The 15,181-nt window shown below is 45.1% G+C and overlaps 1 protein-coding gene across 5 annotated transcripts in view; it reads left to right on the top strand.

Moving 5' to 3' along the window:
* Rgl1 (ral guanine nucleotide dissociation stimulator like 1) overlaps nt 1–15,181 on the top strand; it is a 278,552-nt gene that overhangs the window by 240,108 nt on the left and 23,263 nt on the right. For all 5 annotated transcript variants that reach the window (XM_087580169.1, XM_087580166.1, XM_087580168.1 and 2 more), the window contains 4 exon segments: nt 1,665–1,789; nt 3,248–3,463; nt 6,902–7,005; nt 10,996–11,080. In XM_087580169.1, coding sequence (XP_087436295.1) covers nt 1,665–1,789; nt 3,248–3,463; nt 6,902–7,005; nt 10,996–11,080 — 530 coding nt within the window.

The raw sequence follows: 15,181 nt of genomic DNA, 5'->3' as shown, positions 1-15,181 counted from the left end.
GAGTGCTCCAGGCCCTGTTTATGAAGTACAGGCTCCATTCCTGAAGAGGAGACTTGGGAGCTTGGTCCTTCCCTCCAACTCCCCCAGCTCCCACTATGGAAAGCACGATCTTTCCTGGATATTCACTGAAGTAAAACTGTACATAGAGATTTTTATATAACCCCTGGAGAGACAGGCAGGAGCAGTGAAAGCATAGGCCAGGCCCCAGAGAGAAAGAATCATAGTTTTCACATGTAGTGACATGCTAGGTGCATGTCAGATTTACAATGAATGAATGAATGAATGAATGAATGAATGAATGAATGTGTGAGTGAGCGATGTTAGTCCTTACCCTGTACTGTCCTTCACAGAAGCCGACAGCTTCTGCATTGTTTTACAGGTATTAAAGTATATTGTAGCCATCATGAGGGATAGAAGGCTCTTTGAACTTTTGATTGGCACATCAAATTTCTTCTTCACTGAATGAATAAATGCCAGATTTGAGTGGAGAATTAGTGACATCAGGCTCTACCATCCTTCTTGGGATGGGATTTTAGCTCTTTAATGGGTACTTTTGCTTAGGATAACAGGAATAGACAGTGATAGTCTCCTGCCTTTCCCAGATATAATCCAATTCTATTTGTATCAGAACCTTCAACTCTGAGGTCCAGAGCCAGTCCCATAATCACAGCCCTGCCACCAGAGTGGACAGGTTGCACATGGCACTGGACAGGGAAAGATCTCACTTTGGGCACCCCATTTCTCATCGGAAGCTTTGAAGAAGCTGTATCAATTCAATACAAGATGCCTAACAACCTCCCCCATAAAGAGAAAGAAAAGGTTTAAAAACATAACCATGCTAAGGGAGAAGTAACACGGAACTTAATTTCCACCTAGATACCGCTCTGTGCAGCTAGGCTCTCCCAGCCCCAGAGGGAGTGCAGTTTTGACAGGAAGAGAGCAGGGAGCTTGATGGGAATGAGGCTGGGAAGCAATTCAGGCCTGGGAGAAGACTTGAGTGAGGAGGCTGGAGGCTCCTGCAGCTGGGCCTTTCATTCAGCGTTTCAGACGAGCTCCTGGGCAGTGATTTTCTTGACTTCTTCAGGCTCTGACCTGTGTAACTTTGACAGATGATCACCTGTCTAGGCTTCCAGGGCATTTACTTTCAGTCTGTTTTAGGCCTTTACACTCCCTGTGTGACAGCATTTGAGTCTGCTAAATACTGTTGAAAGTTCTAGGGGTCTTATCCATATCTGTGAAACCCAAATGACCTGTCCTACCTTACCAAACACTGGCTGGCCGCCCTGCTCGGTCTTTTAGGCACCTAGTTCTCTGTGGCTCAACAAACAAGGCTTGCAGGGCTGGGGTGTAGGTATTAGCTGGATTAGTCCCGGAAGTGACGATGGAGGATGGAGTTGGTGGGAGCTGAGCTGAGGACTGTACTCGCTTTGCCTAGGCTAGCCTCTGAATGATTTCTCGGGGATCGCTCAAGGCCTCTCTGATTTTAATAAGAACTGAGAACACACAGGATCAGGTCTCCTTTTTTCTCCAATCCTCGTTCATCTCTATCTGTGGTTTTCTGAAGAGTTAGCCCTCTTCTTCCTGACTGAAAGTAATGTAGCTTGACATTATAAATCAAACCTTCTGTGGCACCCATTCACTGATTGCTTCCCCATTGTGGACAGATGGACTTCTCAACACCATCTCCTTCAGCCCGGAAGAGGAAGAGGAACTGGAGAGTGGAGGGTCAGCAGAACTCACGACCTTCTCAGAAGACCTCGTGGCAGAGCAGCTGACCTACATGGACGCAGTAGGTCTCCCTGCCGGGTCTCAGATGCGCCTCCACTTAAACGTGGGGTGGTGGCAGCACTGTTGGCCCAGAGAGGGCAGTGGCAGCACGGGGAATGTGCTACAAGTCCTTTGGAGTCTTTGAGAGAGTCTGTCTGTAAAAGGAGAGTTAAGGCTCTATGTGAATCATTCCTGTGAATAATTCAGGCCCCGGCTCTTCTTGCAGTCCTGGGTGAAAGTGCATTTTCCTCGGAGCTCAGGTCACAGAGGGAAGTAAGAATTCTAATCCTAGTGAAACAGAATCTACCCTGTTCTGTGGGTATTTCTCTCCCTTTGGACTCATAAATATTTCAAGAGCTGAACTGTTTATTTGAGGGTTGTAAAGGGGTGAAAGCCTAAGTTAGGATGAAGTGAGCTCACTGAGTCCACATGTGACCAGATCTGGCTGCCTGTGCTTCCTGCACACTTGAATCTTGACTGTTCCTGTGCGCTGTGCGTACTTGGTTGTGCTCGTTACATTTCATAGCTGGGAGTTTGCTAGAAACAGTCCAGGAACTAGCAGTGACCCTGGTTTCACTCCTCGGCACTTGCAGCTTATGAAATGGCTGAAGTTTCCATTCCAATGGGAAAGCAAATAGAGTATGGAAAGAAGACTGCGTAGTCTATATGGAATATGTGCCAGCCATCTTTATACCAGCTTTTGTACACCTTATACTCCGTGTACAAAGGAGAATCTGATCCATTCAACCATTTGTTGTTGTACAACTGCTGGAATGAGGGAAAGATTAAAAACCCGGCTTTTATTGCTTTAAGGAAAAGACCTGAAAGCCAGGCTTTAGGTCCGAGTTCTTCTGTGAGTCTGTGAGACTGATTCCCCCTCTGTCAGTTTCTCTCTCTGCTTTGAGAAGTGAGACTCAGCCGCTCCTCGAGGTGTGGCATGTGTTACGCTTACCTGAGCTTCCTTCCAGGTGGCCCCAGAGCGTCTGTTTGCACGGCGGACAACCGGTGTTCTTGAGTGTCCAGGATTTTGAGGTTAAATGGCCATTCCCACTTTCCTTTTTTATTAGTAGCACCGATCTTACTAGAGTCACTTGACTTTTGGGGCAAGGTGGGTAGATAAAAATGGCTTTGATGATTTAAATTTTCTTTTGGTCATTTTTTTTTCTTCAGTTAAGCAAATTTAAAAGATCACGTGGGAGTCTAGGTGTGGCGGCCCACATCTTAAATCCCAGCACTGGGGAGGCAGTCGTGGCAGATCTCTGAGTTTAAGGCCAGTCTGGTAAATGTAGTGACTTCTGACAGCCAGAACTACATGGAGAGCCCCTGCTTCAAGAAACAAAACCACAACCACACAAGCAGCACACCACGTGGCCCTTCTGATCCACTCGTCCACTCCCACGCCACTGATTTCCAGATGTGCCAGTGCCGCGCTGTGTAAAGCCCCTGCACGTGCCTTATAGCAGTCCTTCTTCTGTTTCAGCAACTGTTCAAGAAGGTCGTACCGCACCACTGCCTGGGCTGCGTTTGGTCTCGGCGGGATAGAAAGGAAAACAAGCATTTGGCCCCTACCATCCGGGCCACCATCTCTCAGTTCAACGCCCTCACCAAGTGTGTGGTCAGCACCATCCTGGGGAGCAAGGACCTCAAAACCCAGCAGCGAGCCAGAGTCATCGAGAAGTGGATCAACATTGCTCACGTAATTATCTTTTAAAAGACTTGTCTTTGTGTTTGGTAGACGGCCTTCCTGACATCAGACATTATGTTCTGTTGAGGCTCAGAATCTAGCCTATCGGAGCCGCCACTCCCACCCCACATGACTTGTATCTAACACTGTGTAGAGAAAGGCACAGTCTCTAACCCTCCTTCTCTGTTTTGTGAGTTCCTAGTGTGTTCAAGTTTATCCTTACGCAATATTAGATAGACCACACCTGATGTAGCTGTACAGGTACCACACTCACTGGAATGATCTCACCCTATGCAGGACAGGGGTCAGCAATGGAAGTGGTGTAGGAAGTAGAGGAGGGAAAGCTATCTCTGAGTAGTGTGATCAAAAAAGATAGTAGTGAGGCTGGAGAGGTGGCTCAGCAGTTTAGAACACAGCTATTCTTCCGGAGGTCCTGAGTTCAATTCCCAGCAACCACATGGTGGCTCACAACCATCTGTAATGAGATCTGATGCCCTCTTCTGGTGTGTCTGAAGACAGCTACAGTGTACTTATATATAATAAACAAATCTTAAAAAAAAAAAAAGAAGCAAAAATGGATATCCCTTCATAAAAGAGAATTTTAGGTTCTTGAAGATGAACGTTTTCTTCTGGGGAAGAAGAAGGTACAGTGAAGGGTTGTGGAGTCAGTTAATGTATAAATACCCATTAGTCTATGTTCTGGGTCACAGCTAACCCTCAACCCGGACTCATTTAGCTTAATGTCACATTAGATGTATTTTCCCACTACTCCTTGTTTTTAGGACACAACACCCAAGTCTGTCATGTTTCTTTTATTGTTCTTGACCAAAGAGCAAAGCCACAATAGCCCAGATAATTTGCCTTGTTATGAGTCTTTAAGATGGCTATTAATTACCCCATACATGCTCTGAACATACACACACACACACACACACACACACACACACACACAAGCAAGAGACAAAGCATACACATTGTAAAGAACACACACACATACACACACTCACACACAGACACTCTCATACATACACACACACACTCTCATACATACACACACACATACACATACATACACAGGAGACCAAGTATGCACATTGTAAAGAATACACACACACACATACACACACTCACAGACATACACACACTCACACACATACACACACACACACACACACACACACACACACAAAACCAAGAGACAAAGCAAGTACATTGTAAAGAACTCAGTTACTTTTCCACAAAAATAACTGCAAAAAGTTTCAAGGGACATGGTACTGGCAGACGGTGTCTCTTTCTTCTTATAGAAATGTAAGAAAATATTTTTTGTCGCAACACTTACGTCTCAAAAGCAAATGGTCTTTATGCCTCAAATTCACTGAACTACTTAGCCTGAACACCCCATCCCTGTGGGGGCATAGTGACTCAAATCCTGACTTTCAGTTGAAGTTAAATATAGATTGTGTGTTTACCTGATAAGGAGACTCTAATAACTCCAAGTGTATTCCACGTCTCATAGCATGTGCACAAAGCCAAGAGTCCTTAGCCTTGGTGTTACAATGGGTTTCCTCCAGTGTTGAATATGTTATGTCTCTTGAAATTATGGAGGATAACTTCATAAAACACTGAAATTTGCAGGTAGTTCCCTGCCAAGATTTATTTTATTCTTCTTTCATTAGTCATAGGCGATTTTTGTTAAAAAATTTTTTGAAAATTGGTATTAATTTTACATGTAGGAACTGTTTCTGACCTGATATGGGTGTGTGCCCCGGCCTGGCCTCTGCTGCCATTTTGGATTTGCACTGCATCTTTTGGACTACGCCTCCTTTTCTAGAAACAGGACTGGATGCTTCACGTGTTCCCAAAAACCCTTAGCCTCAGCCTGTTACTGAATAATGTGTTCCATATGTTTATTACGATGGACATGATATATTGGGGCCTGGGTGTCTTTATTTATTACAAGTTTCCTGGTTTTTAGAACATAATTTTGGGATGCTGAACCTTTGTTGAACCATGCTGTCAGAGAGAAGTTTCCAGACAGCAGCAGGGCTACACCCCCTCTCTCCCCCGTCTCGCTTTCCTTTTCCCTTCCTCCCTCTCTCCCCCCTTCCCTCTCCTCCCTTCCTTTCTCATATTCCTCCCTGCCATTGCCTCCCTTTCTTCCCTCTCTCCTCCTTTCTGTCTTTTCTCTCTTTCTCCCTCTTCGTATATCTCACCTTCCTCCCTCTCACTCCCCCCTCCTTCTCTGTTTTCTTTTTAAATAAATGGGACATCAGGACATTATAAAAGACTGGGGATGAATTTTATGAAGTACATTGACATTTACTCTGAAGAAAACATTTGAGGTTTGGTTAGTGTGCAAAATTTTGTCACGACAAATTGGAGAGTTCTGTTTTTACTTCATAGTCCAGATCAGCATTACTTAGTAAAATGATTCTTGAAGCAAGTTACATTTATGCCCACCCACCCTGGCACTGCTTGCCTGACGTGTTCTGCACAAAGGCAAACATGTGCTCACTCAGTGTCGTCCGGTGTGACCTCGGTCCAGTGCATCCTGCGTGCCTGTGTGCAAAGCGTCTCCTCTGACCTAGATGTTCACCGGATGTGGCCACACCCCCAGGCCAGCCAACCATGGACTGGGGTCCTTTCCCTGTTTTACTGGCCCTACTGTCCATAGGGGTTTTGCCTCCAGGGCCACCGACTGCTCACACTGTGGGCTTAGGTAGAGCTCATTTAAGCAAGGAGCCTCTCCTCTTACCCAGAGAACGACACCCAGACTCTTTCCTCTCCCTTTTCTGTTTTCCTTTAAAACACTGCCAAAATGAATCTTATTTTTAAAAGCCCAAGTTATTTTGAAAGCATTGAAGTACCAAGGTGTTTCTGAATGTTTATGATTGTGGGACAAGCCAATTTGAAACCAAATGAATGTGTGTAAAAATATTCCCCCCCCTTGGCCAAGACTGTGAAAGCTGAAGTTCAACTTGTGGTGAATTTTTATTGCCAAGTTATATATACCGCTCAGGGGTCTTTGTACCATCTGAGCTTACGGTGGCTGCTTCCCAGCTCCCTCGGAAGGCCTGGAGGGCACAGGGGTCCTGCTCGGGTAACTGTGAGGCTTGCATGTGCTGTGTGCTGAATAAGGCTGTGCGCTGCATTGCGTGTGCGTGCACCTCCTCGAGTTGTTTTTACTGGGAAAGCTGGAAACCATAAAACTGTAACAACAGCGCAAAAATATATTAGAGGGGAAAAACAAGCCTACAGTGCCAAAATCTATAAAGTGTTTTGGTGACTGGGGTGGGAGGAAGGAGCCACTTTTTGATGTCCAGCATTTGTACAGCTGCCGACTTCGACTTCGTGGTACGAATTCATAGCAGCTGTAATACCTCTAACACAGGAAGCCAGCAACTCACTGATATTTAAATGCCTCGTATGTCTTCATCCCTCCCCACACAGGAATGTAGAATCCTGAAGAATTTTTCCTCCTTGAGGGCCATCGTTTCCGCTCTACAGTCTAATTCCATCTATCGGTTGAAAAAGGCATGGGCTGCCGTCCCCAAGTAAGTTCCCCAGCGCCTGCTCTGTTGTTCTGGCCAGGGTGGTCGGCCACCGCTTCCCTACCAGGGGTCCTGGCTATCAGACCCTTATCATGTGACAAGAGGAACATGTCTGAACCCTCTGTGTGTGCCAGGAAGGGTGCATTAATGAATTTCAAGGGTGGGCAGCTACAGAAACCACACTCACTCTCCGCGTGCGCCAGAGCCAGGGTCACCAGCCTTTCGATGACTTGGAGGGTGTGCTTATCTGGATCTTGAGGGATGAGGTTGTGGAGCGATGAAGTCAGGCGATTTGCATGGCTTCTGGTTATTTTTCAGCCTTGTTCCTAAGCCCTGAGCTGTGCCACAGTGCAAGGGATAACGTGCACCATTAGGATGTCAGTTTTTGAGGTTTAGTAGGAAGAGATCGTGTTCTTCTGCTTCAACACATTAAACTATTGTAGTGACGGGAAGGCAGGGGTCCTTTCACAGCTCCTGACTCACATTTTGTGTGGTTTCATACTCTCCGTCCAACCTCTGGACTAATCAGCAAAACAGAGATCTTCCTCTGTCATTACTGTATTCCTTCCACCTCTGGAACTTGGCTTGTGGACCAGAGGCTTTTTTATTCCCCAAAGGAAGGGACAGTTTGTTCCCATATTAGTTCAAATTTAGAAGGTGTCCTAGAGTCTCTACTGCTGTGATAAAGCACCCTGACCAAAGCGACTTAAGGAAGAGGGCTCCATTTTGGTTTACAATTCTAGGGGCTGCAGAAGGTGTGTCAGTGGGAACAGGAAGTGGCTGGTTACATTGTCTACAGTCGGAAAGCAGAACGCATCGAATGCTTGTACTGAGATTGTTTTCTCTTTTTTGTTCAGCTCAGGACTCCAGCCTATGGGATGGTATGATTCACATTTAGGGTCTGGTCTTAGTTGCTGCCCTATTGCTATGAGGAAACATCATGATCAAAGCAATTTATAAAGGAAGGCATTTGATTGGGTGTTGCTTACAGTGTGAGAGGATTACTTTATGATCATCATTAGCAGGGAGCATGGTGGCCGTCAGGCGTGGCACAGTAGAAGTAGCTAAGAGATTACCTCTTGATCCACAAGGGAAGGAGAGAGAGGCAGGGGGAGAGATGCTGTATTTACCAGGGGCTTCGAAACCTCTAAGCCCAGCCCTAGTGACACACCTCCTCCAACAAGGCCACACTCCCAGTCCTTCCCAACAGTTCTGCCAACAGGGAACCAATCACTCAAGTATGTGAGCTCATGGGGGACATTCTGGTTTGAACCACCACAGGTGGGTTTTCCCACATCAACCAAATCCAGGTTTGTCTTTTTTTAAAGACATAATCAGAGATATATTTCCATGGTGATTCTAGCATGGAAATCATGCTATTAATCCTGTAAGGGGTCCACACTAGCAAACCAGAGTTTTGTAAGTTTACGCTGAAAAATGGGTGCCAGAGGAGATGAGAGGCTAACACAGGAGATGAGAAGTCACCGTATCGGTTAGGTTATTCTTTGATACTTTAAAAAAGGAGTTAAAATAAATGGCGCTAATCCCAGTACACCAAAAGCAGAGCAGGTGAACCTCTGTGAGTTGGAGGCCAGCCAGATCTATATAGGACATTCCAGGATAGCCAGGGAGATAGCGAGACACACCCCCCTTAAAGTCTTGATATTCTTTATGTTCCAGAGCCATGGACACCACACCACGTGGACTACAGCTCGAGCATAGACCCTGCAAATGCAGTTTGTTTTTCTTTCTTGACTCCCACTCTTGCTTCTCTTCCTTTCTCCTTGTTTATGATTTTTCAATAGTGCATTTACCCTGAACAAGAGAGATGAGTTGATTAATTTTCCTCTGAACATACAGTTAATGAAAGATATGGGTCCCAACGAGTCATTAGTTGGCAGATATCAACTTCCCTTCCCCTCACTACTGTTTCCATAAACAAAGGAATGGTCAGATAGTAAAACTCGTCTGACTTCCAGGAAAAACAATCATGACTTTTAGTGACAAGTACAGTTGACTAGTATAGGAAGTCACCTCACTGGCCCAGGATTTCTTCTCTGGCAAGTCTGAGTATTAAACTACAACTGCAAAAACTAGCACACATGGGGGCTGGAGTGATGGCTGGATGATTAAGAGCACTACATGTTCCAGGCTCTACTTTTGCCCAGGAGGTCAATCTGAAGCCACCACTTACCTGGTGCTCAGTAGACATCGCTGACTGAAAAGGGTGTGGTCCTGCAGGCTGGCCTCTGACATTCTAAGAGCTGTTTCTTGTAGAGGACCAGAATTCAGTTCCTAATACCACATTCCATTTGTGACTTCAATTCCAGAAGACCAAATGTTTCTCATCTCTGGATGTCTGAGGGCATTGTACTGTTACACCTCACACACAGACATACGTAAACACATAATGAAAAGTAGCAAAAATAAATCTTTAAAATACTAGTCCACAATATGCGTGTTTTAGTTTCTTGGATTACTATCTTAGGTTTTTACTGCTGCAAACAGACACCATGACCAAGGCAACTCTTATAAGGACATTTAATTGGGGCTGGCTTATAGGTTCAGAGGTTCAGTCCATTATCATCAAAGCAGGAACATGGCAACATCCAGGCAGGCATGGTACAGGAGGAGCTGAGAGTTCTACATCTTCATATGAAGGCTGCTAGTGGAAGACTGACTTCCAGTCAGCTAGGATAAGGGTCTTAAGCCCAAGCCCACAGTGACATACTTACTCAGGGCCACACCTTCTAATAGTGCCACTCCCTGAGCTGAGCGTACAAACCATCACAGTTGCCAAAGAGAAGATCCATTCTTCCAGCTGGCTTTTAAAACAACTTTTCAAAAACAAAAGAACAAAAAAAGAATTCTCAAAACCCAATCCGGTTGGACAAGTGTGATTCATTGCTGGGTTAGTTTACGTTTCAGGAAGGATGCTGTTGAACATCACAGGCTCTTTCCACACCAGCCTTGTGTGCTCTCCATGGCCAAATTTAGGGGGAGCAGAGTCAAGGCGTCTGTCTTACCATTCTCATCATGATCTTGTACATTTCTAGCTTTCAGCAGGCAGAGGCTACCTACTTAATTCTTTCTATTGAAATACTTGTATAATTAAGTTCTTAATTATTTTTCTCCAAAACAGAAATAGTTTTCATGGTTTTGTTATACAAATAATATTATACTCATTAAAATGCAAATAAGTCTTAATAATGGCCTTATATGCTATTTTATGATAATGAAGATGCTGTATACGTGGAGATTTGGTTGCTAATCATTTGTGGCCTTCAGAGTCATCCATTCAGTGGCTGTGGAGAGAGATGTGTGCAGACAGGCAGGGTGCTCCTGAGGGGCAGTGCCTAGGGAGGAGCCTGAGCCCGACAGGTGCTTTACTGGGTCATCCTGCAGAGGTTTCCTATGTCCAGAGGAGAAAATTAAAACGAGAAAATTAAGCAGTTTGTTCAGGAACACTAAGGAAGCAGTGAGGTGAGGTTTGAACCTGTCTGCCATAGCAGAACTATGATGGCGGCACCCTGGCTCTGAGAGTAAGAGCTCTCGCCCAGGATGCCAAACATTTCAGTTCTATATCTGTAGCTCTCAACAGTGAAAACTAGGGCAAGCTTTTCGCCATGATATCTTTCTCTCTACAGTTAGGTGTCTGACCAAGGTGACTGACCTCCACAGGACTCTGCATGTATTACTAGGATAAATGCTTTTTAAACTTGGTAAAGAAAACATCTCTCTAGAACTTGATGCCCCAAGTGAATGATCATTCTTTAATTAAATAGGTATGATTAGAAAAGTTCCTCCTCTCGTTCTGGTAGCCATGTTCATCCTTTACAAAGGTACGCACGCGAAGACAGCATCAGCTCTGTTTGCATAGCGCTCCCCACATCCTGAGACCCCAACAGTCTTCCCAGTGCTAAAGCCAGCCAAGCCTAGGTGTTGGACTTCCTGGATCTCTGTTTCTTATAGTTTCTTCATCTTGTTTCACAGGGACAGAATGCTGATGTTTGAAGAACTTTCAGAGATCTTCTCTGATCATAACAACCATCTCACCAGCCGGGAACTTCTCATGAAGGTGAGGATCCTGGGGAGCCCCTGGTAACAGAGCAGCTTGAAAGTTGCTTCAGCTCCTTCAGCCTCTGGGGAAGCAGAATTTTTATCTTGTACGTAATCTGGGAAACTTGGGAGTGAAATCAAAATCAAAGCCCAGTTGAGCTTTTCTCCTGCTTTTCCTCCTTCCCGCCCACACAACTGACATCAACACCTGGATTCCAATGTGTGTGTGTGTGTTTAACAAGCAGATACCCAGTGCTATAGGTTGTATGGATGAGAGGCCTTGGAGTATCCCTTCCTAGCAGTACAGTTCTTACAATGACAGAGGCCGACCTGCGAGTCCATGTCCTTTTTTGTTTTTCAGTCAGCAATGCTTATTGAGCACCAGATAAGGGGGGGGGGGGAGCTCTTGAGCGTGTGGGGCAGAGGTAGCCTGACTCATTCTACTTCTCTAGAAATGTGTCGAGTGCCTAATGCTTATGAAAGATTGAACTTTTCTTTAGAAATATGAAGGTTGATAACAGCCTCTGTGTCTAGGAGTTCACTAATAGTTGATGATGATGGGCACTATATAATAATCACTTACACAATGACAAATAACTTCATGCACAATCAGTGGTCAGTTAAAGCAGGCCAGTTACCATCAGCACAGTTCTCTACCATCTACATTGGTCATCTTTATAGATAGCTAAGGCCCACAGGTAGATGTAGCCTACCTGTAATTCCCAAGGTCTGCACCTAACATCTAATAGAGCTGAATTGTGACTCCAACTTAAGGACCATCAAGGGCCCAGACCTTGTTTTCCTAATGCCTAGTACAGTGCCTTGCATGAGCATACATCCAGAAGCCATTGTTTGACTGCATAGACTACTGGGCTTGCCATTCACATAACTGTCTTTTTCCTGCTCTGGGTCCTTCTAGGAGCAGCCGAGACAGAGTGGGTGGTTCATGCTGATGTCTGATGAACTGCACACTAACCAAGCATCCATTCCTGGGATTATGTTACTCCTTGTTTCACAGCTTTCTGGATGTGCAGACTTTAAATGGAAACCCATCTGGCTGGAAGGACATGGCTTAGTGACCTCCCAGTCTGCAGCACAGAGCTAGACTAACTGGAGCCGCACACTGAAGTCCCACTAGCCCTGAATCACCCTTCCAAAGGCAGATAAATTGAATTGTGTGCAGCTCAGTGCCTGGTGACAGTCTTCTGGCTGAAACCTTAGAGGCAAGGCTATATCTAGACATTAAAGATCTCATAAACCTTTCTGAAATGGAGACATCCACCTCAGTACTCTAAGTTAAATGTCATATAAGGCTCAAATCCCCATGAACTGAAGAACTTGGCGATGGATTGAGGTGACTGTACATTGTCACGGACGCTGGTTGGAATGCCTTGGGCGGTCTGTGTGTATGTGCAGATCCCTTCCCGTCATCTCTGTTGATCATTACTCATGTGAACTGTGTGGTTCTCAGTCTAACTTCTCAGCACAATTGTAAATAATGAGATCAAGGTACTTAAGTTCTCAAAATAAGCACTAAGGAAGACTCCTGGACCCTGTTTCTAGTGTGTTTCTCCTAGACTGATTTATAGTTGGGTAATCTTGGTTTAAAATGACCTATCTTCTACTTGTGGGTGAATGAAATGTGCTGCTTCTCTAGTACTATGGCCCAGACAACAGAATAATTAGCAAACATTTGTGGTTTTCCTTCTAACTGTTGAGAAAAGGTGTTTTTTTTTTTTTATTTCTTTTCGAAGTCTGTCTTAAATTTATTACATCCTCATAGTTTCTTAAACTTGGAATAATTATGAATCATTGAGTCTATAGATTTCAAAACAACAGGAAAGCAGAATACTACCAAAGTTTGGTTCTCGTACCTCTTGGTAGATGGCAGTCATCCCTGGTGACAGTACTATAAACAGTGTCCTGGCTCTGGTGGCAATGAGTGGGCAGTGGAGCTCCACAGCCTGTTCACGTCAAGGCTCACACCGTGAAGTGCCACCCAAACACTAGTGTCCAGTAGCTTTCAAGCCACAATTTAGCCATCATATCTTAAAATGGAGCCAGCACCCAGTAGACAGCCACCTGAGACCCAAGTCTCTGAGGCCCAGAGCAGCAGAAGGTGGCTGGATCCTGCCAAAGCAGAGATGAAGGAGAAGTGAGACCAAGGGAGAAGGGCAGAGGTGAGCACAGGAGGAACAGGGATGGATGTGAGAGGTCGGAGGAAGCACCGGGAGAAGTTGGAAATTCGTCAACACAGAGATGATTGAAGTCACTTCCAGTAATAAGTCTGTAGGAAAACAAAGTGACTTGGGAAGCAGGAAGAGGAAGCAGGAAAAGTAGCAAGGAGTGTGGCCAGCAAAGGAGGCAGGAGGAAAGGGCCAGAGAGTTGAATCGCAGGAGGCCACGAAAGCTCAGGAAAGCTCAGAGGGCACTGTGGTGGGGTAGCCCTGTAAAGAATTCTGGGCCAGCAGAGGAAATGAATGCTAATTTTGGGTGTGACAAGTGAATGGATTTTCAGTTGATACTCCATTGGGAAGAGCTAGCAACAGGCAGTCACATCTTTCTTTGTCCATTTCCTTTTCTTTGGACAGTGTTTTGAATTTATGGTGTACCCCAGGCTGGCCTTGAACTCATGATCCCCCTGCCTTGACTTCCCAAGTGTACAGATTACAGGAGTGCACTGTGCTTGGTTCACTTGTCAGCTTTGTGTGAGTGCTGCAGCCAGGGATGGAATCTCATTCTCATGAAACTACAGTCATGAAATCAACAAATCTTGCTCCTTGTCTCTGGTCTTTTACTCCCTGCTCATAGGATGGCATCTTTAGTGTTCCTTAAAATCCCTCTGTTGCTTTATGATCCTTAGGTTTTAATTTCTTATAAGTCCCTACTAAGAATTTTAGATAAGCCTGTTGTGGTGGAAACTCCATTTTTAGTCCCAGCACTTGGGAGGCAGAAGCAGGTGACTCTCTGTGTAGCCTGGTCTACATAGCAAGTTCTAGGCTAGCCAGAGCTACACTGTTAAGCTCTGTTTAAAAAAAAAAAAGGAGAAGGAAGAGGAGGAAGAGGAAGAGGAGGAGGAGATGAGGAAGAGGAGAGAAGGAAGAGGAGAATTATTTTAGATAAATGCAAAATAGTTTCTAGCACTTTCCCTCTACCCATAATTGAGGTCTGGAAGAAGTTGTACACTAGGAAAATGTGGGTGCTTGCCTTCATGTCGGGCAGAATTGATTTTTCACTCCAAACTAAGTCTGAAATTATCTGGGAGCTCTTGAAACCACCTGGTGTGGGAAGTGACACATACTAGATGCCTGTCATGTGTCTCCAGGAAAACTGAGGGAATGTCACTAGATGATAGCTCTCTCTTATCTGTGATAGAGACCGCTGAGATGGACTCTGTCCTCAGGGCATGACCCAGCCAGGATCACAGCGGGTTACTGACCAAAGGTGTTTATACCTTAGCATCCATCATTAGTCATAAGCTGACACCCAGAAGGATTCCTTTTGCAATTGCACAGTGATGTAAGGTCATATGCTAAGGTCATGTGATAAACCCCGGAGAAACTGACTAAGGAAAAACTAATACAGAGGTTACACTGAGTTGTGAAATTGCCATCCATTCAAGCAGTTCCTGGAAAATGAGAACTTAACAAGACCCTGAAACCACAAAACTGAAACATTTTATGTTCAGTCAGCAAACCCATGATTAGTTGTACGTCGAAGTTGGGTTCTTGTTCCAGGCAGCAGGCAGGGAGCAGGGGTGGCCATATATCCTCAGGCCTCAAGAGGAAGGGTAGACTTGTCTGAGTTCCAAACCAGGGCGGCATCAGGAGGGCTAAGGGAAACCCACAAATGGTTCACCTTTCATTAACCAAGATGTTCTCCAGCACTGGACCTCCTCGAGCCCTTGCCGTGTGACGGTTTCACTTACCTAAGTAGTACCACACAGTGCCCTTCCTTCAGAGAATGCTGGCACATTCATCCCAGGCCAAGATAAAGAAGTCATAAAATGTGCAGGAAGAAAGCTTCATTTTGAAAATATAAGATTACTTTGCATGAAAACCAAGATGTTCAAAAGAAAAATCTTCCATTTTGGGAATTGTTGACCTTCTGGTGATGGTTG

The sequence above is a fragment of the Rattus norvegicus genome, chromosome 13 (assembly GCF_021556685.1).
Source record: "Rattus norvegicus strain SHRSP/BbbUtx chromosome 13, alternate assembly SHRSP_T2T, whole genome shotgun sequence".
Taxonomy (NCBI): domain Eukaryota; kingdom Metazoa; phylum Chordata; class Mammalia; order Rodentia; family Muridae; genus Rattus; species Rattus norvegicus.
Note: the sequence above shows the minus strand (reverse complement) of the source record. Positions and strands in the feature narration are given on the sequence as shown.